At 44.8% G+C, this 20,066-nt stretch overlaps 1 protein-coding gene across 5 annotated transcripts in view; it reads right to left on the reverse strand.

Annotated features, from left to right (window-relative positions):
* Positions 1-19,865: 19,865 nt before the first annotated feature.
* Positions 19,866-20,066, reverse strand: part of LOC123519600 (serine/threonine-protein phosphatase 6 regulatory ankyrin repeat subunit A-like) — a 41,393-nt gene continuing 41,192 nt past the window's right edge. For all 5 annotated transcript variants that reach the window (XM_045281040.1, XM_045281032.1, XM_045281023.1 and 2 more), the window contains one exon: positions 19,866-20,066. This exon is cut by the window's right edge and continues 1,922 nt beyond it. In XM_045281040.1, the coding sequence (XP_045136975.1) occupies positions 19,946-20,066 (121 nt within the window). In that variant the 3' untranslated portion in view covers positions 19,866-19,945.

Here is a 20,066-nt window from a genome sequence, read left to right on the forward strand (position 1 = left end):
TGCTCCAGGCGATACCTAGGGCATTGCCTGGAACGTACCTGGTGAGCATTACGGCAATGGAAACAATAAGCTGCAGCATTGCAATGCTCCTCTGCATGCGAGTCTAGTGCAGAGCAATTACCACATCGAGAAGCTTCTTTACATGAACTTTTTCCGTGACCATACGAATAACATGAGAAACACTGAAAAGGCGAGAAACAAAACACCTCACCCTAAGATTAATAGGGCCTATATTAACACGGTCAGGGAGGGTGGACCCAAAAAAGGTGAGAAGGACCATGTTGGTGAATTTCCTCATCTTAGTCACCTTCTGGACTGAGTTAGGACACATAGACAGTATTTCCTCCTCAGGAAATTCATAGAGATCCTGACTGTACACACAACCTTTACTGTAATTAAAGGTGGGATGTGCCTTAATAGTCTCAAATATGCTGTCATTAGGGCAGGGGAGATGTTGCAACATCCTTCCTTGCGTAATATCTTTAGACTGCACGAGCACCTTCTTTCCGTATTTGTTCAGATTTCCCTCAGGAATTGTGCCGATCTCTTTGGAGGTACCGGGAGGCATGATGAAATTCGGCGCCCATTTTTGTAGTACGCCACAAACCAACGTGGAGGCGGGATCTGGCGGACTTCAGGAACTGAATTCTCTAAATAGTTTTCAAAAACATTTGGGATGTAATCCATGTCACTGTCGGAAATATTACGTGACTGGAGAAATTCAGTTTTAAAGCCAGAGCCGGCAAGGGGCAGAGATGCTACATGTTCATAAGCCAGTCAAGCTTCGTCACATGACAGAAAAGTCACATACCAGCGGTTAGATGGAAAATCCTTATCATAAACAAGTCGAATGCGAAGAACCGTGCCATACACCTTGAGAAGTGAGTGCAAGGCGTGATAAAACAATGATGGGTTAACATTTACCATCACAAGGGAGTCATATGCAGCAGAAATACGTCCCTCAGAAGAACTCCCACAACAGGAGACTGCTGCGGGAGGCTCTTGTGGAGGGGAGTTCTTTTAAGGGACGCATTTCTGCTGTATGTGACTCCCTTTTGATGGTAAATGTTAATCTATCATTTTCCTATCATGCCTTGCACTCACTTCTCAAGGCGTATGGTACGGTTGTTCGCATTCGACTGGTTTATGATAAGGACTTTCCTTCTAACCGCAGCTATGTGGAGTTTATTTCATGTGATGAAGCCCGTTTGGTTTACGAACATGTAGCATCTCTGCCCCTTGCCGGCTCTGGCTTTAAAACTGAATTTCTCCAGTCACATAATATTTCAGACAGTGACATGGATTACATCCCAAATGTTTTTGAAAACTATTTAGAGAATTCAGTTCCAGAAGTTCGCCACATCCCGTCTCCACGTTGGTTTGTGGCGTACTACAGAAATGGGTGTGGGAATTCCATCCATGCCTCCCGGTACCTGTCCAAAGATATCGGCACGATTCCTGAGGGAAACCTCAAGAAATATGGTACGGGGGTGCTAGTGCGAGCGAAAGATATCACGCAGGCAAGGATGTTTCAACATCTACCTTTAATTACAGTAAAGGTTGTGTGTACAGTCAGGATCTTTATGAATTTCCTGATGAGGAAATACTACCAATGTGTCCTAGCTCAGTCCAAAAGCTGACTAAGTTGAGGAACTCCTCCAACATGGTCCTTCTCACCTTTTTTGGTTCCACCCTCCCTGACTGTGTTAATATCGGCCCTATTAGTCTTAGGGTGAGGCGTTTTGTTTCTCGCCTCTTCAGTGTTTCTCATGCTATGGGTACGGTCACGGCAAAAGCTCTTGCAAGGAAGCTTCTCGATGCGGTAATTGCTCGCCACTAGACTCACATTCTGAGGAGCATTGCAATGCTGCAGCTTATTGTTTCCATTGCCGTGATGCTCACCAGGTACGTTCCAGGCAATGCCCTAGGTATCACCTGGAGCAGGACATTCTACAGCTTGCTAACACTCAGTTCATCAGCCTTGGTAGCGCCCGCCATGAACTCCTGTATCGCCAGAAGGCCGGTACTGGTGCGACATCCTATGCTTCATTGGCCGCACGCTCTTTGGCTCCTTCTGCTACATCTCGCTCTGTTGGGGCGGGTGGTCCTGTTCATCTGGCTAATAGGTTTGCCCTTTCGTCTGACGACTCAGTTGAGTCATCTGTAAGAAGTGACGGGAATAATCCGGATATGACCAAAGTCACCCATGTAGTGGATCTCCATTTGTCCCCTGTATCGCCTAAGCCTTTGAAGGGCCTGACCAAACGGCACGGCGGCTCTGCGGAGTCGATAGATTTAGCTCAGCCTAAGCAATCTAAGGTTTCTCTCGGTGCACATGATCGTGAGTCCTCTAGGGACCGCTCTGCAATGGTAGCTCCAGTAGTTATTGTCCAGCCTTCTGTGACGACCTCCGTCTCAGATCGGACTTCTTGTGATGAGGACGGTCTTAGCATGGAGACGTCCGTTGATATTGTCACAGCCGTCCCTCGTGGACCGCTGTGTCAAAAGTGCAGTCCAGCCTGACCTCGTCCTCCGAGGACCGGTAGGAGTGATGATGGTTCGCATCACTCACCGGTAGGCCGAAAGGCTGCGGTCCAACGACCCGGCACATCTCAACTCCCGGTGTCTTCTCGTCGGTTGATTATTTCTAGTCAGGTGAGTCACGGGCAGCCTCAAAAGGCTCCACTGCACCCAAATAGTCATCTTCAAGCTTCTACAGTGGAACTGTAGAGGCCTTCGCGCCTCGTGGGGAACTCCGAGCTTTGCTGTCGGAGTTCTCTCCAGCCTGTGTAGCTCTACAAGAGACTATGCTAGGTGATAGTACTTATTCTAGTCCTCCTGGCTATCGTGCCTTTTTTAGCACTCCTTTCCTGACCAGGGCCACCACGGTGGCACAGCTATTCTAGTCCGTCAGGATATACCTGTTGTCCCCTTGCAACTCAACTCTCCCTTCAGGTGGTTGCTGTTAAGGTTTTATGGGACGATCCTACACTATTTGCAGTTTATATCTCCTCCTCGGCTTCCTGTCTCCAGGGGTGAGCTTGACGGCCTGGTGCGTCAGCTGACTCCGCCTTTTCTCTTGTTGGGAGATTTTAACGGCCGTCACCCATTGTGGGATGAAGGTGCTAGTAATCCTCGTGGGGTTTTAATCGGTTCTTTTATTGAGGATGAGGGATTGGAGGTTTTAAATTCTGGGATGTTACACATTTCCACAGTCCTACTGGGACTTTTACAGCTATCGATCTTTCTCTGTGTACATCTAATTCTTTCCTTGATTTTAATTGGCGGGTCCTACCGGATTTACACGGTAGTGACCACTTTCCGATTTTATTACAATCTGTGAACTCTGAGCCACAGTCCCGGCCCCCACGCTGGGTTTTAGACAAGGCAGATTGGCCTCGATTCACAGACCTTAGCTCTTTATCCGTCCGTTGGCTGACTTTTCTACTTGTGCTGAGGCTGTTGATTATTTTACCGATTTTTATTTCAGTAGCGCTTCACACAATCCCTAGGACGTCAGGTCGCTTTACTAAGCGTCCCGTTCCTTGGTGGAACGCAGCATGCACTGCAGCGGTGAAAGAGAAACGGGCAGCTTTTCTCGTCTCCGGCGACATCGTGGGGACCCGCAGTGCCTGGAAGCTTTTCGGCGCTGCCGAGCTCGGCCCGCCGCGTTTTGAAAGAGGCACAAAGAGCCTCTTGGAAAGCCTATGTCTCTTCCATAAACGTCCGCATCCCTCTTACGGATGTCTTCAACAAAGTCCGCCGAATTGCTGGGAAGTATTCTGCTCCTTCCCCACCAGTTTTGTTGTCTGCTGGGCGAACGGTGGCAGACCCTAGGACTGTCGCCGACCTCTTCGCGGAGCACTTTGCCAGTGTTTCCCGGAGGCATCCTGCAGCCCCAGGCGCACGTCACCGCCAGAGAATGGAATCTCTCGGCATAAATTTTTCTTCCACTGGGAGGAGTCTTATAATGTCCCTTTCTCTGCCTCCGAGTTGCGGACTGCTTTGTCCCAGTGTCATGACTCTTCTCCTGGCCCAGATGATATTCCTTATGCCTTCTTGCGCCACATGTCTGACAGTGCTTTTAACTTTTATTAAATCTTTATAATATGATTTGGCATACCGGTGACTTTCCATCTTCTTGGGCTGTGGCAGTGGTTCTCCCATTTCCGAAGCCTGGGAAAGATAATCTTCAGGCTACGAACTACCGTCCTATATCTTTGACGTCCTGCATTTGTAAAGTGTTAGAAAAGATGGTAAATGTAAGACTCATGTGGTACTTGGAGAGGGGAAGTACTTGTCATCGGTACAGTACGGCTTCCGAAAGATGAGGTCTACTACTGATGCTCTTTTATCCCTAGAGTCTTCTATTTGTGAGGCCTTCGCTAATCACCACCACCAAGTAACAGTTTTTTGACCTGGAGAAGGCCTACGACACGGCTTGGTGTCATGGCATTTTTTATTCCTTGTATGATTTTGGTCTCCATGGCCACCTTCCTATTTTTATCCAACAGTTTTTATCGAGATGTCTTTTACGGGTTCGAGTGGGGAGTGCTTTCTCCAATGCTACTGTTCTAAATGACGGTGTCCCACAGGGAAGTATTCTTAGTGCTACGCTACTCTACCGGATGGCGTTCACAGCTCCTTATATGTGGACGACTTGTGCATTTCTTTTGCTGCTGCTAGGATGTCACTGATTGAGCGCAAGCTCCAACTGGCAATCAATAGGGTGTCCAGTTGGGCCAACATGAACGGTTTTCGATTCTCCACCTCGAAGACCGTAGCCGTGCATTTTTGTCGCAACCGTGGTGTCCATCCAGACCCTGATTTATACCTCGCCAATAGACGCCTCTCATGCGTGGAGGCGACTCGATATCTTGGCCTTTTATTTGACAACCGTCTCACCTGGGTTCCCCATTTCCGTTCTCTTAAGGCGTCTTGTCGGCAGGCATTATCCCTTCTTCGGGTTTTAAGTCACACCTCTTGGGGTGCGGACAGGGACACGTTGCTGCTGCTTCACCGTACACTCATACTTCCCAAGCTGGAATACGGCTGTGAGATCTACTCATCCGCAACGGATGCACGACTACGCACGCTTGACTCCGTGCATCATGCTGGGGTCCGCTTGGCTACGGGTGCATTTCGGACATCTCCAATACCTAGCCTTCTAGTGGATGCTGGTTTCTGGCCGCTCGACCTCCGGCGCCAGTCTTCGATGCTCCGGTGTTGGTTTCGCACCCACCGTCTTCCTGATTCTGTCCCTTGTCTGTCAATGTTGCGGGACTCGCGTTCGCAGGCGTATGTCACTCGACCGAGTCTCCTAAACCTTTTGGCCTTCGAGTTGCAAATCTCATGGCAGGATTATCTATCGACCCCACTCCTGTGTACTCTTTCCGGCTCCCACGAGTTGGTTATTGGCAGCTTCCTGTTATCTCATTATGCCCTCCTGCCATGGATGGCAAGAAGGATTTTCTGCCAGCTCTGTCCCACACACGGTTTTAGAACACTTTTTATCCATTCTGATGATATCCCCGTTTTTACTGATGGTTCCAAATCCGATGCAGGCGTTGGGTTTAGTGTGGTTTTCCCCTTTTATCGGTGTGGCAGCCTTCCTTCAGTGGCGTCCGTTTTTACTGCGGAGCTGTCTGCCATAGTCCTAGCTTTACAGAAAATTGTTACTCTCCCTGTTTTGTCTTTTACAATTTTTAGTGATTGTCGCAGTGCTCTTACTGCTCTCTCTTGCACTGTCTCCTTTAACCCTTTGGTTTTATCAGCCCTGAAGTGGCTATATCTTCTTACCAAACGAGGATATCGTGTTGGGTTCTGTTGGGTCCCTGGTCAGGTTCCATTGGTATTCAGCCCGCACGGGATTCAGCCCACGGAATTCAGCCCACACGGAATTCAGCCCACACGGGATTCTGCCCACGGAATTCAGCCCACACGGAATTAAGCCCACACGGGATTCAGCCCACGGAATTCAGCCCACACGGGATTCAGCCCACGCGGAATTCAGCCCACACGGGATTCAACCCATGGAATTCAGCCCACGGGATTCAGCCCGCGCGGAATTCAGCCCACGCGGGGTTCAGTCCACACGGGATTCAGCCCACACGGGATTCAGCCCACTGAATTCAGCCCACACGGGATTCAGCCCACACGGGATTCAGGCCACGGGATTCAGCCCACACGGGATTCAGCCCACACGGGACTTAACTCACGGGCCCACACTGTTGAGTTGAATAGGGGTTTAATTGACATGGAACCCTTAGAAATATGACCATTTCTACTGAACGGATTTTTAGAAAAGAAAAGTAAATAACTTAAAGCAATATTATTCTTTGACTATTCATTATTTTTACAGTAGTTAGTGCTCTGTTCGCCGAACCCAGCTTGCACCACGAGGAGGTTGAGCACCATAGCAAGCCTTTTATATATATATATATATATATATATATATATATATATATATATATATATATATATATATATATATATATTCTAATAGTTTTTTTTTAGTTACTTCTGTTTGTAACTTAGTTTTTTTTTTCTGGGGGAGGCTTATTTTTCTGTTTTACTTTTTGTTTTTCCAATTAATTTTTTTCTTTGGAAATTCAGTTTGTAATTATTAGATGTTTTCTGTGAGGCTTCGATTTTTTATTATTATTTTTATGGAGCTTGTGCTTTAAACTAATCACTTATTTTTCCCCTAGTGGGAAGTTTTTTTTATATGATTTTAATCATTTTTTATTTGTATTTGATTTTAGTTGCTAAAGATATGTGCCACTGATCGCAAGTAATGCAACTTGTCATTTACATCATTGTAGCAGTCCACCCTTGCAGCCAGCCTCTCTGATAGAACAATGTATTTGTTTCTTGGTGGAGGGTTGTTTGCCACCTCGTTGTCTGCTAGTGTTTTCAAGTGAAGACTAATATCCTTTTCAAACCATCCATTAACTTCCAGATGGAAGGATGCTGGGAAAGGAACAGACTGTTCAATCCATTGTGATAGCCCTCAACAGCATTTGTGGTTCGTGGAATGTTATTCCTTGGAGCTGAAAAATGGTTCCAGACAACTGGTGGGTACCTGGGTGGTCCCCTCTTCCCTGGCCCCTGTCCCTCCCCTGAATATAAGTCAGCTCAAAGTAGGCAATTAACTCTTCTACCCTATCCAGAGGAGGAAAGCTGTCAGCCAAGGTGTTGAAGATGACCAGTATATCTTCCTCAGGCACAAAAGAGAGAGCAACCAAGGATTTCACAGACATGTTGAATTCTACGTTACTCTCGTAGTCCACTTTCAAGCCAAGTTCTGCGACCTTTCGTTGGACTGACTGCCCAAGATGAAAAAGACAACCCTTGATGTCTGCATTGGGGTGTACCTGGCGGAAAGCATTCTGTGCAGCATTCTCGAAGTCCGTCAGAATTGTCTGGGGGTTTGCATCTGGAATTATATTTGCAAGAGCTTCCAGCATTTGCACATAGGTGACCTGCATTTTGTTTGGTAGAAGAAAGTACACACAAGGTGGGAACTTATTACCCACTTTGGCATGTATGGTGTACAGCTGGAAATAGATACTGGGAACAACTGCGAAGGTTCCATCACCAAGCCACACCTCAGCATTCTCTAAGACATGAAGTAAGTTCATGTCTCCCAAAATCAGGATCCTGCTGGGATCTTGAGAACCACTGTCATGCAGGACAATATCTGTGAACCTGGCAGGTATGGCAAAATTCAAGGATTGAGGGTTTGGTTCAACAGGGTTGGTTGCACGCCTTTTGGCCCTCACGTTGTCTTCCAGGGTTGATCTTTTGGGTAGCCTTTGGAGAACATCTTGTGACAAGCCAGTCATGTTTTCTGCCAAAATTGACCTGGTGGAATCTTGCCCAGCTGTCGCAGCAGACCTGATGTGTGACTGCACTTGCCTGACTTCTCCAGTTAGAGGATCCCCAGGGTGTGAATGATTAGGGTTTCCTTGACCATCAAGAACTATCCCCTGTAAGGTTCTTATACTGGCTGGACACTTGAATTTCACATTTTCTCTGCATCTCCAGGTGAGTTCTCCGTTCTTTCCTCAGGACATACTCAAAGCCCCCCAACCCTCTTCACTTGGTTTCCTCTTTCCGTCAAGTATGCCATTTTATCTAGCTTAGGCGAGTGCATACGTGGGCAGAGCAGAGCAGCAAATGGCACTGATGACAATGCAAGAGCTGTGTTCAGAACAGGGACTTGCGAGGTGCTGTACACGGTGCGAACGTGTCCTGTTCCAGTCTACTATTGTACGCTACAGAGGGATCATTTTATTCGTTATCTATCTCTCACTAAACTGGTAAAATAGAGAAGAAGATGTGTGTGTTTTCGCTCGAGTCTGCATGTATATACGAGAGAGAGAGAGAGAGAGAGAGAGAGAGAGTTCACATTCACACGCACGCACTCACCTAAGTTAGAGATTGTGTGTTTTTGTAGGAGTCTGCATATTAATGTGTGTGAGAGAGAGAGAGAGAGAGAGAGTGTGTGTGTGTGTGTGTGTGTGTGTGTTTACATTCGCACGCACACACACTCGCCTAAGCTGGAGAAGAAATGTGTGTGTTTCCGTTCGAGTCTGTATATATGAGAGAGAGAGAGAGAGAGTGTTCACATTCACACGCACGCACTCTCCTAAGCTAGAGAAGATTATATGTGTTTTTTCGCTCGAGTCTGCATATAAACGTGTGTTGGGTATAACAGAAACACAGAGTGGCTGGATGTGAGTGTAATAGCCGCAGGCGTACAGTGACCTGGCGGGCGTCTGACTGACTCCCCCACTGGCTGTGTCCTTGAGCCTGGCTCGCAGTTGCCGGCTCTCACAAGAAACTAAAACTCCTACAACGTGTGTGAGAGAGAGAGAGAGAGTGTGTGTGTGTGTGTGTGTGTGTGTGTTCACATTCACACGCACACTCTCCCCTAAGCTAGAGAAGATTATGTGTGTTTTCGTTCGAGTGCATATATACGTGATGAGAGAGAGGGTGTGTTCACATTCGCAATTCCGAGGGCTGAATCCCGTGTGGGCTGAATCCTGTGGGCTGCATCCCGCGTGGGCTGAATCCCGTGTGGGCTGAATCCCGCGTGGGCTGAATCCCGCGTGGGCTGAATTCCGTGGGCTGAATTCCGTGTGGGTGGAATCCCGTGTGGGCTGAATCCCGTGTGGGCTGAATCCCGCGTGGGCTGAATTCCGTGGACTGAACCCCGCGTGGGCTGAATTCCGTGGGCTGAATCCCGCGTGGGCTGAATTCCATGGGCTGAATCCCGTGTGGGCTGAATTCCACGTCCACCCCCTGGTCACGTTGGTGTTCCAGGGAATGAACACGCAGACCGTCTCGCTAAAGAGGCAACAAGTTGCGCTCCATCTCCTTCCCCTGTTCCGTTTCGAGATGTATTTCATGTAATTCGTATGGCGGTTGCAGCAATTTGGCAGAGGAGATGGCTAACGGAGGTCGCAACCTCGAAAATGGGAGAGATCACTACTTCCACACTCCCTCAGTGGACATACACCCATGTTCGTGATCGCCGTGCACAGACATTATTGGCGCGACTTCGTATAGGTCACACGTACCTTACACAAAGGTACCTCCTGACCAGGGACCCTCAACCTTACTGTGATGACTGCTTGGTGCCGCTCACCGTGCGGCAAATAAGACATAGTTCAGAGGATTGTCACTAGTACCACAGCAAACTCCGTAAAGCTGCCAGAATCAAAGTCCAGAAAGTGGACCAGACTGACAAACTCAGCCGAGACTAAGTCAATAAGCACCCCTCAATGGGACAAAGTCCACAGACAGGAGTGCGCGGCTGCGATGTTGTCGCTCTAAAGTCTGTTGTGCGAGGGATTGAGTGAGGAGCCTGCTTGCTTGCGATGCTAAGAAGCGAAACGAAGAGTCTAGCTAAAGACTGGGTGAAGAGAATGGGTGAAAGATTGTAAAAGAAGTAAAGTGTGTGGGATCTACCACACTATTATTTTTCTTAAATAAGTTGAATATTTGTAGGTTTATTTGTTGTTTATATTCAGATGGCCTTATTATTCTTTGACTATTCATTATTTTTACAGTAGTTAGTGCTCTGTTCGCCGAACCCAGCTTGCACCACGAGGAGGTTGAGCACCATAGCTTTATATATATATATATATATATATATATATATATATATATATATATATATATATATATATATATATATATATATATTCTAATAGTTTTTTTTTAGTTACTTCAGTTTGTAACTTAGTTTTTTTTTCTGGGGGAGGCTTATTTTTCTGTTTTACTTTTGTTTTTCCAATTAATTTTTTCTTTGGAAATTCAGTTTGTAATTATTAGATGTTTTCTGTGAGGCTTCGATTTTTTATTATTATTTTTATGGAGCTTGTGCTTTAAACTAATCACTTATTTTTCCCCTAGTGGGAAGTTTTTTTTATATGATTTTAATCATTTTTTATTTGTATTTGATTTTAGTTGCTAAAGATATGTGCCACTGATCGCAAGTAATGCAACTTGTCATTTACATCATTGTAGCAGTCCACCCTTGCAGCCAGCCTCTCTGATAGAACAATGTATTTGTTTCTTGGTGGAGGGTTGTTTGCCACCTCGTTGTCTGCTAGTGTTTTCAAGTGAAGACTAATATCCTTTTTCAAACCATCCATTAACTTCCAGATGGAAGGATGCTGGGAAAGGAACAGACTGTTCAATCCATTGTGGTAGCCCTCAACAGCATTTGTGGTTCGTGGAATGTTATTCCTTGGAGCTGAAAAATGGTTCCAGACAACTGGTGGGTACCTGGGTGGTCCCCTCTTCCCTGGCCCCTGTCCCTCCCCTGAATATAAGTCAGCTCAAAGTAGGCAATTAACTCTTCTACCCTATCCAGAGGAGGAAAGCTGTCAGCCAAGGTGTTGAAGATGACCAGTATATCTTCCTCAGGCACAAAAGAGAGAGCAACCAAGGATTTCACAGACATGTTGAATTCTACGTTACTCTCGTAGTCCACTTTCAAGCCAAGTTCTGCGACCTTTCGTTGGACTGACTGCCCAAGATGAAAAAGACAACCCTTGATGTCTGCATTGGGGTGTACCTGGCGGAAAGCATTCTGTGCAGCATTCTCGAAGTCCGTCAGAATTGTCTGGGGTTTGCATCTGGAATTATATTTGCAAGAGCTTCCAGCATTTGCACATAGGTGACCTGCATTTTGTTTGGTAGAAGAAAGTACACACAAGGTGGGAACTTATTACCCACTTTGGCATGTATGGTGTACAGCTGGAAATAGATACTGGGAACAACTGCGAAGGTTCCATCACCAAGCCACACCTCAGCATTCTCTAAGACATGAAGTAAGTTCATGTCTCCCAAAATCAGGATCCTGCTGGGATCTTGAGAACCACTGTCATGCAGGACAATATCTGTGAACCTGGCAGGTATGGCAAAATTCAAGGATTGAGGGTTTGGTTCAACAGGGTTGGTTGCACGCCTTTTGGCCCTCACGTTGTCTTCCAGGGTTGATCTTTTGGGTAGCCTTTGGAGAACATCTTGTGACAAGCCAGTCATGTTTTCTGCCAAAATTGACCTGGTGGAATCTTGCCCAGCTGTCGCAGCAGACCTGATGTGTGACTGCACTTGCCTGACTTCTCCAGTTAGAGGATCCCCAGGGTGTGAATGATTAGGGTTTCCTTGACCATCAAGAACTATCCCCTGTAAGGTTCTTATACTGGCTGGACACTTGAATTTCACATTTTCTCTGCATCTCCAGGTGAGTTCTCCGTTCTTTCCTCAGGACATACTCAAAGCCCCCAACCCTCTTCACTTGGTTTCCTCTTTCCGTCAAGTATGCCATTTTATCTAGCTTAGGCGAGTGCATACGTGGGCAGAGCAGAGCAGCAAATGGCACTGATGACAATGCAAGAGCTGTGTTCAGAACAGGGACTTGCGAGGTGCTGTACACGGTGCGAACGTGTCCTGTTCCAGTCTACTATTGTACGCTACAGAGGGATCATTTTATTCGTTATCTATCTCTCACTAAACTGGTAAAATAGAGAAGATGTGTGTGTTTTCGCTCGAGTCTGCATGTATATACGAGAGAGAGAGAGAGAGAGAGAGAGAGAGAGAGAGAGAGAGAGAGTTCACATTCACACGCACGCACTCACCTAAGTTAGAGATTGTGTGTTTTTGTAGGAGTCTGCATATTAATGTGTGTGTGAGAGAGAGAGAGAGAGAGAGAGTGTGTGTGTGTGTGTGTGTGTGTGTGTGTTTACATTCTCACGCACACACACTCGCCTAAGCTGGAGAAGAAATGTGTGTGTTTCCGTTCGAGTCTGTATATATGCGAGAGAGAGAGAGTGTTCACATTCACACGCACGCACTCTCCTAAGCTAGAGAAGATTATATGTGTTTTTTCGCTCGAGTCTGCATATAAACGTGTGTTGGGTATAACAGAAACACAGAGTGGCTGGATGTGAGTGTAATAGCCGCAGGCGTACAGTGACCTGGCGGGCGTCTGACTGACTCCCCCACTGGCTGTGTCCTTGAGCCTGGCTCGCAGTTGCCGGCTCTCACAAGAAACTAAAACTCCTACAACGTGTGTGAGAGAGAGAGAGAGAGAGAGTGTGTGTGTGTGTGTGTGTGTGTGTGTGTGTTCACATTCACACGCACACTCTCCCCTAAGCTAGAGAAGATTATGTGTGTTTTCGTTCGAGTGCATATATACGTGATGAGAGAGAGGGTGTGTTCACATTCGCAATTCCGAGGGCTGAATCCCGTGTGGGCTGAATCCCGTGTGGGCTGAATCCCGCGTGGGCTGAATCCCGTGTGGGCTGAATCCCGCGTGGGCTGAATCCCGCGTGGGCTGAATTCCGTGGGCTGAATTCCGTGTGGGTGGAATCCCGTGTGGGCTGAATCCCGCGTGGGCTGAATTCCGTGGGCTGAATCCCGTGTGGACTGAACCCCGCGTGGGCTGAATTCCGTGGGCTGAATCCCGCGTGGGCTGAATTCCATGGGCTGAATCCCGTGTGGGCTGAATTCCACGTCCACCCCCTGGTCACGTTGGTGTTCCAGGGAATGAACACGCAGACCGTCTCGCTAAAGAGGCAACAAGTTGCGCTCCATCTCCTTCCCCTGTTCCGTTTCGAGATGTATTTCATGTAATTCGTATGGCGGTTGCAGCAATTTGGCAGAGGAGATGGCTAACGGAGGTCGCAACCTCGAAAATGGGAGAGATCACTACTTCCACACTCCCTCAGTGGACATACACCCATGTTCGTGATCGCCGTGCACAGACATTATTGGCGCGACTTCGTATAGGTCACACGTACCTTACACAAAGGTACCTCCTGACCAGGGACCCTCAACCTTACTGTGATGACTGCTTGGTGCCGCTCACCGTGCGGCAAATAAGACATAGTTCAGAGGATTGTCACTAGTACCACAGCAAACTCCGTAAAGCTGCCAGAATCAAAGTCCAGAAAGTGGACCAGACTGACAAACTCAGCCGAGACTAAGTCAATAAGCACCCCTCAATGGGACAAAGTCCACAGACAGGAGTGCGCGGCTGCGATGTTATCGCTCTAAAGTCTGTTGTGCGAGGGATTGAGTGAGGAGCCTGCTTGCTTGCGATGCTAAGAAGCGAAACGAAGAGTCTAGCTAAAGACTGGGTGAAGAGAATGGGTGAAAGATTGTAAAAGAAGTAAAGTGTGTTGGATCTACCACACTATTATTTTTCTTAAATAAGTTGAATATTTGTAGGTTTATTTGTTGTTTATATTCAGATGGCCTTATGTAGTGAAATTTCTCCTGATTCACTTGACTATTTTGTCAAGAACAGAAAATTATTTTAACATAGACAATTCTTTATGACTCCAAGTATCAGTATTTTAGGGTGAGTGTTTTGAATGTAGTATGATACGTTATCTTAGTGGTTTACTTAGATTTTTTAGGAGTATACAGGTTGAGGTTCATTGCTATTTAGGACTTCTATTGAGGAAACCAGTGATGTAATGGTTGATCCACATCTGTATTTAGTATATCGGAGTTTTCTTCGTCATATTCCCGTACTGTGTTCCAGATCTGCTGTGATTTATTATGTAGATATATGTTTATATTGGTGAGCTGGTGCATTTCTTCCAGTAGGAGGTTCCTTTGGTCATTACAGATAATGGATTTCAGTGCTTTGCAAAGTACTCTTTGCATGTTAAGTTTTTTGTATTTTACTGTTTGCTATTACGGGAAGTGCAGGGTACTCCAGGACTGGGACGACAACATTGTATTTAGATTTAGTGTTAAGTTCCTGTAGCGCCATAATATTGAGATTATCATTTTAGATTTATTGATTATGTTTTGTGTGTGAACAAGAAGTCCAGTGTGCTTTATTGTCAGTCCCTAGACTTTTCCTTCCTTGCAACTCCTGATCATATTGCACTTTCGTGCAATGTCCTTGGTCTTAAATATTGAGCAATTGGTATTACTTTAAACTTGTCTTCACAGGTCTGAATTTTCCATTTTCTTTCGAACTTATTTATTCGTTCTACTTCTCTCTCTGTTCTTATTTTAATCGTATTTTCTGACTTGCTTGCTGTTGTTATTATATGTGTGACATCGTCGGCGTACATAATGTCTAGACATCCTGGGCCTGCATTAGGAGAATCGTTAGTATATAATATGTAAAGAATTTGTGACAAAATACTTCCTGGAGGAACTCCATTGAGTAAATTTATGGCATTACTATACGACTTGTTGATCGTGAATATTGTTTTTCTATTGACCAGGAAAGAACAGAGTTTCTTGTGGGTAATAAGAAGGATTTGTAATTGCAAGATTTTTTATTCTAGACCTGTATGCCAGACTTTATCAAAGGCTTTGCTTACGTCTGTAAGAACGATATAACGTTGTTTTTTGTTACTTAGAGCCTTAGCTATGGTTTCATAAGTAATTGCAATAACAGTATTTGTGCTTTTGTTTCTTCGGAAGCCATGCTGTCTGTCCCTTATGATGCCATATCTTGAGTGTGAAGGCGGAATATAAACACAACTTAAAACTAATTCCTTGTCTACATTTATATTCCTTTTATCTATCTTAACTGATATTAATGAATCACAATCAGATCTTATTGGTTTCCACTTAAAACTAACATTCTTTTTAATAGCAATAAGAATACCACCAGACTTAAATCTACTCAGCTTACTTCTATTCTTAAAAACATTGTCAAATCCAATATTTTCCATAATACCTTTCATGTTGATCATGTCAACGTCATCACACTTATTTTCTGTGAAACAAATAACATCCTAATCATTCATTATTTTGACAAAGTCTGCAGAGAGAAACTTTGATTTAATCCCACAAACAATGAAAGACAACACATCGAAAGACATTTGATGAGTGTGCACTACAGGGGTATTGTTGAGCACAGGATTGTGCCCAAGCGTGTGCTGTGCCAGGCACTATCCTAAATCCTGGCCAGGTGACCCAAACTAATGTTTTCCCAGTGAGGAGTGGTAATTCCAAGTTTCTGCAAATCATCGGGATTATTTGTGACAACAGGTCTCCCTCCAGTGTGTAGCCAGGCGAGAATACCCCCGTCCCTTGTAGACACATTTACCACAGCTTCCTGCTCCTTCACTAACTTTATCATTTTTGCCCTTAGTGAAGTCAAATCATCATTTATATACACTTTCCTTTACCTACCCTTTATTCTTTTTTTATTGCGCATAACTTCGTTCTTTTTTTTCTATGGCAAAAACGTACAATCACTGGCCTACTTACTTCCTTGGACTTTCCCATACGATGTGGCACTGAGATGTCGTCTGGTTTAAGCTCTACTCCAATGTCCCCGGCCAGCTCAATAATAATCTTGGGTTCCAGAACATCATCGGTTTCGTTTACCTCCTCGTCAATACCGGAATTGCGCAAGTTCTCCCTTCGAGAGTGTTGGTCCATCCTGTCGTTGTCGTATTTGTTCAGGATACACTGCCGCTGCACTTCAGCAAATTTCCTTGTCAGTCTCTCGCCCAATTCCTTCAAAGACGTTGATACAACAGTGGATACAGCAACAGAAATTATATTAGCTATATCTGGCAGTACCATGGCAACCGCATCCTTGACAGTTTTACTTATACTCTTGCTCTCTCTTCCTTCTATAAGACTAATGACATTGGCAAGCTCCTCATCTACCTTACTCTTCACTATGTCGGCAAGCTCAGCATCAACAACAGAAGCTATAATTTTAGCCTGCTTAGAACTTCCTTGTGTAGATGACAGAAATCTTCTTCAGTATAGTGAGTGGCAAGTTGGTGGCGGGAACCATCGTCTGCTTTTTTACGTCCAGGTACCCAAGGCAGGATTAGAGGTGCAGGTCTTTTTTCTTAAATGTTGTCGATTAAGGTGCAACGTAGACTTTAGCATTCATGTATATTGCTCACAAGTTTTTATTATCAATTGTGGTGATAGTGGTGATTCGGAAATTGCAAGATCATTACCCAGTACGGAGATGTCCACCCAAATACTGGCAGTGTCACCAGGTTTAATGGCTACCTCAACCTCTCCTGAAATGAACGGGCACTGTAAGCTAATTTTAGCCAAGGGATAGGAGAGCTGTGATTCGAGACCTGTAAGTATCACCTTCTCCCCAGTGAAAGCCTGTTTGATGTTAGGGATGACATCTTCCCTTAAGATGGATTGGGCAGCACCTGTATCACGCAGAACCTTGATATTTATTGCCTTGTCTTTACCATCAGTCAGGGACACTTTACCTTGATACATGTACGAGTCATAAAGTTCTAGAGGAGAGTTGACAGGGTTAGCTAGGGCCACTGGTTTCTTGTTCTCAAATGTGTTAGGTCTAGGGGCCACAAAAGAAAATTGACGTTGAGAACCCTTGCAATTTGGGTGTCTACATTTCTGGATCGTGTGTCCTGGCTTCTTACAGTATGTACACCAGGGGGAATTATATGCATTTGGCGAGAATCCGGTTGGCTTACCACCCGCGCCCCAAAACCTTCCCCAAAGGAGGACCTAACATTAGACAGTGAACCACGACCTCTACTACCCAGGGATCCCATCAACAAAGCAAACGCATCAGCCACTTTAGCGGCAGACATATCACTCTCTCCCGTTCTTCCACATGCCTCAGAATATTAAATGGTAACTTGTTCTTCCATTCTTCCAGGACCATTAGATTGAGCAACTCCGAAAAGGTGGTAATGTTAAGGGCGGCTAACCATTTCTTAAATTGTCTTAGTTTCTCACTAGCGAATTCAACATAGGTGTGAGACTCTGGTTTCACATACTTTCGAAACTGTTGTCTGTATCCATCAGAAGTGATAGAGTAGGCGTCTAGAATGTTACCTTTGATCTCTTCATATTCTACCTCATCACTAAGGCCGTTGTATACCCTATAAGCTTTTCCTACTAGCTTAGGGACAAAGAGACACCCACTGATCCTTGGGCCATTTATTCCTATAGCAATGCTCTCAAAAGCGCGAAATGACCCGTCAACATCAGATTCATCAAAAGGGGGAACTAGCGGAGCAGCTGTAGCAGGATTAAAGCTTGCTAACTGTTTCTTTATATCTATTTCTTCCCTCTAAACTTAGCGTCATTTCGTAGGGTTAACTCCTGAATTTCTAACTCTTTCTCCTGCCTTCTAAGTTGTAACTGAAATTCTCTCTCTCTTTATCTTCTTTTTCTGCCTGTAGTTGCATTTGTTTTCCTGCATTTCCGGTATTCTAGTTTAAGCTTCTCAATTTCCCATTGACTTATCCTACTCTTATCCTGTTCTTCCTGGGGACTGTGTATTATAGTCCTCGTAGAGGCTGACATGGGAGTTAACTCTTCTATGGCATTTCCTAGCAACTGACCTTCTTGCACTAGATGTTCAACAACTACATTCTTAATGACCTCTTTAGTCATCTGAGACGTGATGGGAACATCAAAATGTTTAGCGATGGTCTTCCATTGGTCCTTCTTTATATTAGCATATTTAAGTTGTTCCAGAGAAGGGTCGGCACAAAAATCTTCAACGTTAAACTGAGCGGAAGCCATATTAAATAGATGTTAAACCACAACAAAAAAAATGATAAGCGAATTACTTAAGTGAGGAACTTGGCAGAGTGATAATAAAGGCAACCTTGGAAATTACCTAGATTATACTTAAGTAAACACTTATGAGTACAATCACTAATGAGGGGTAAACTAGAGAGTTACGGCATTAAGAGGGATCCGGATTACTCTAGTTACGAGACTTGAGAGTGAGGAGCGAATTGTACTGAGACTTGTTATTGATAAGGAGGCGGATTAGTCTGAGAGACTAGTTAAAATGGCCGATTCTAACTAGCGAGAAAAATGATCCGCGAAGTGAGGGGATTGAGGGTTCGCATGAACATATGATGATCCCAACACTTGGATAACACTTATTACACACCTGCCTATGTGCAAAAATAGAGATAAGTGCTATCGGTGAACACGCCTTTCTACCTGGTTTCCTGCTCTACCACTGCTATGCGATACCAATGAAAGTCACGAAGCACGTTTAACCCAAAAGGAGCCACTTGATCGCACAAAGGTAAATTTAAACCACACGCAGAGTAAGTCACAGAAAAAAACACATCAGAGTCACAACACCACAGAAACACAAGCAATCACAGAAAAAAGTCACTGGAAAAATGGAACACTGAACATGGGTTATAATGGTCCTGTCACGTTCACCGGTTAAACTGGTAAGATTGGCATCGGAGAGCCGGTGAACAATAACAATAAAAAAAACACTGCAGGTTCAACTGGTGAGGAAATGCAAAGGGGTCACTTTAAAAGCTACTTTAATAACCCATAATGAAATTGACACATATATAACAAGAAACATGAAACACAGATATATAACATGAAACACAGGAAAATGACATACATATACATATAACACAGTAATAAATACAACAATAAAGAACCCAACTTAATACCTAACAATAATCCTAATCCTATATAGAGGCAATGTGGAAAACACGGACGAGGGAAGTGATACTTATGCGGTGTCGCAGTGGTGAAATGCTGGGTGATGGTTGATCCCACGGCAGAACCAAGAGGCGTTGTGTTCACTGGTTGAGGCTTGGATCTCAACTGCCAATCCAGAAAACCAAGAGCCGGCTCAACACTTTCGGTTGAGTCGAAAGGGGCCGCGTGAATCCAACTTCGGGACAGTAGCCGGGCTTCATGAAACGGTGACGTGGAAGGTTCACGAGACGGTGGCGTGGAAGGGGAGGCGGAGAGGTGGCGAACGAGGTAACAAGCAGAGGAGGTGATGGTAGTAATGCATGTTACGGGCGGGCCGTAACAACTTTTCTTAACCAAATACTATTTACATTATTGGTACTTAAGTGTACAAATTTAATATTCCATTTAGAGTTAGTAACTTATTAGAATTCATCTTTTGAAACCAAACCAATTAATACAGAATAAGATCACCCTTTGACGTAATAAAGCTATACATATTTTCTTATATACTAATATCACTGCCATTTTGCAATTTAATTGCAAAAAGATGATAAGCCATTTAAGTCAAACAAGTCAAGAGCTATATCTAGAACCTGTTTCATCGCACATAAGAAATTTGGTGATTTTCTAATACTATAGTATTTACTGGCTGTGAAACATTTATATCACCTTTCAGTACCATTACTGCAGTATTAAGCCGGTTGTATAATAGGAGCCGACAAGTGTACCCACACACACAAAAAAGACACTAAAAGGAGAGTACATATCTTCTCTCACATGGCTGAAAATCTATATATATATATTTTTTTCTATATTAGTTTCACAACTAATTTGCTGAATAAGCAAGCTATTGAATCTGAAAATCAAGCGCTGGTCACTTGTGTTTCTACATGTATTAGGGCCTTACAACACGTGGCACAACTCACTGCTAAACGTTACAGGGCTGCATCTTGTGCTGCTAAAACTTTCCTTGCTGCTGTCTGGTTCTCATCGGTTTTTCGTGCAACGGCCTGGCTGTCTTGCCTTTTCCTCGCCATGGCCTTCCTGTCTTGGCTCTGACCGAGGAAGAAGACAATTTT

The sequence above is a fragment of the Portunus trituberculatus genome, chromosome 7, assembly GCF_017591435.1.
Source record: "Portunus trituberculatus isolate SZX2019 chromosome 7, ASM1759143v1, whole genome shotgun sequence".
Classification (NCBI taxonomy): Eukaryota; Metazoa; Arthropoda; class Malacostraca; order Decapoda; family Portunidae; genus Portunus; species Portunus trituberculatus.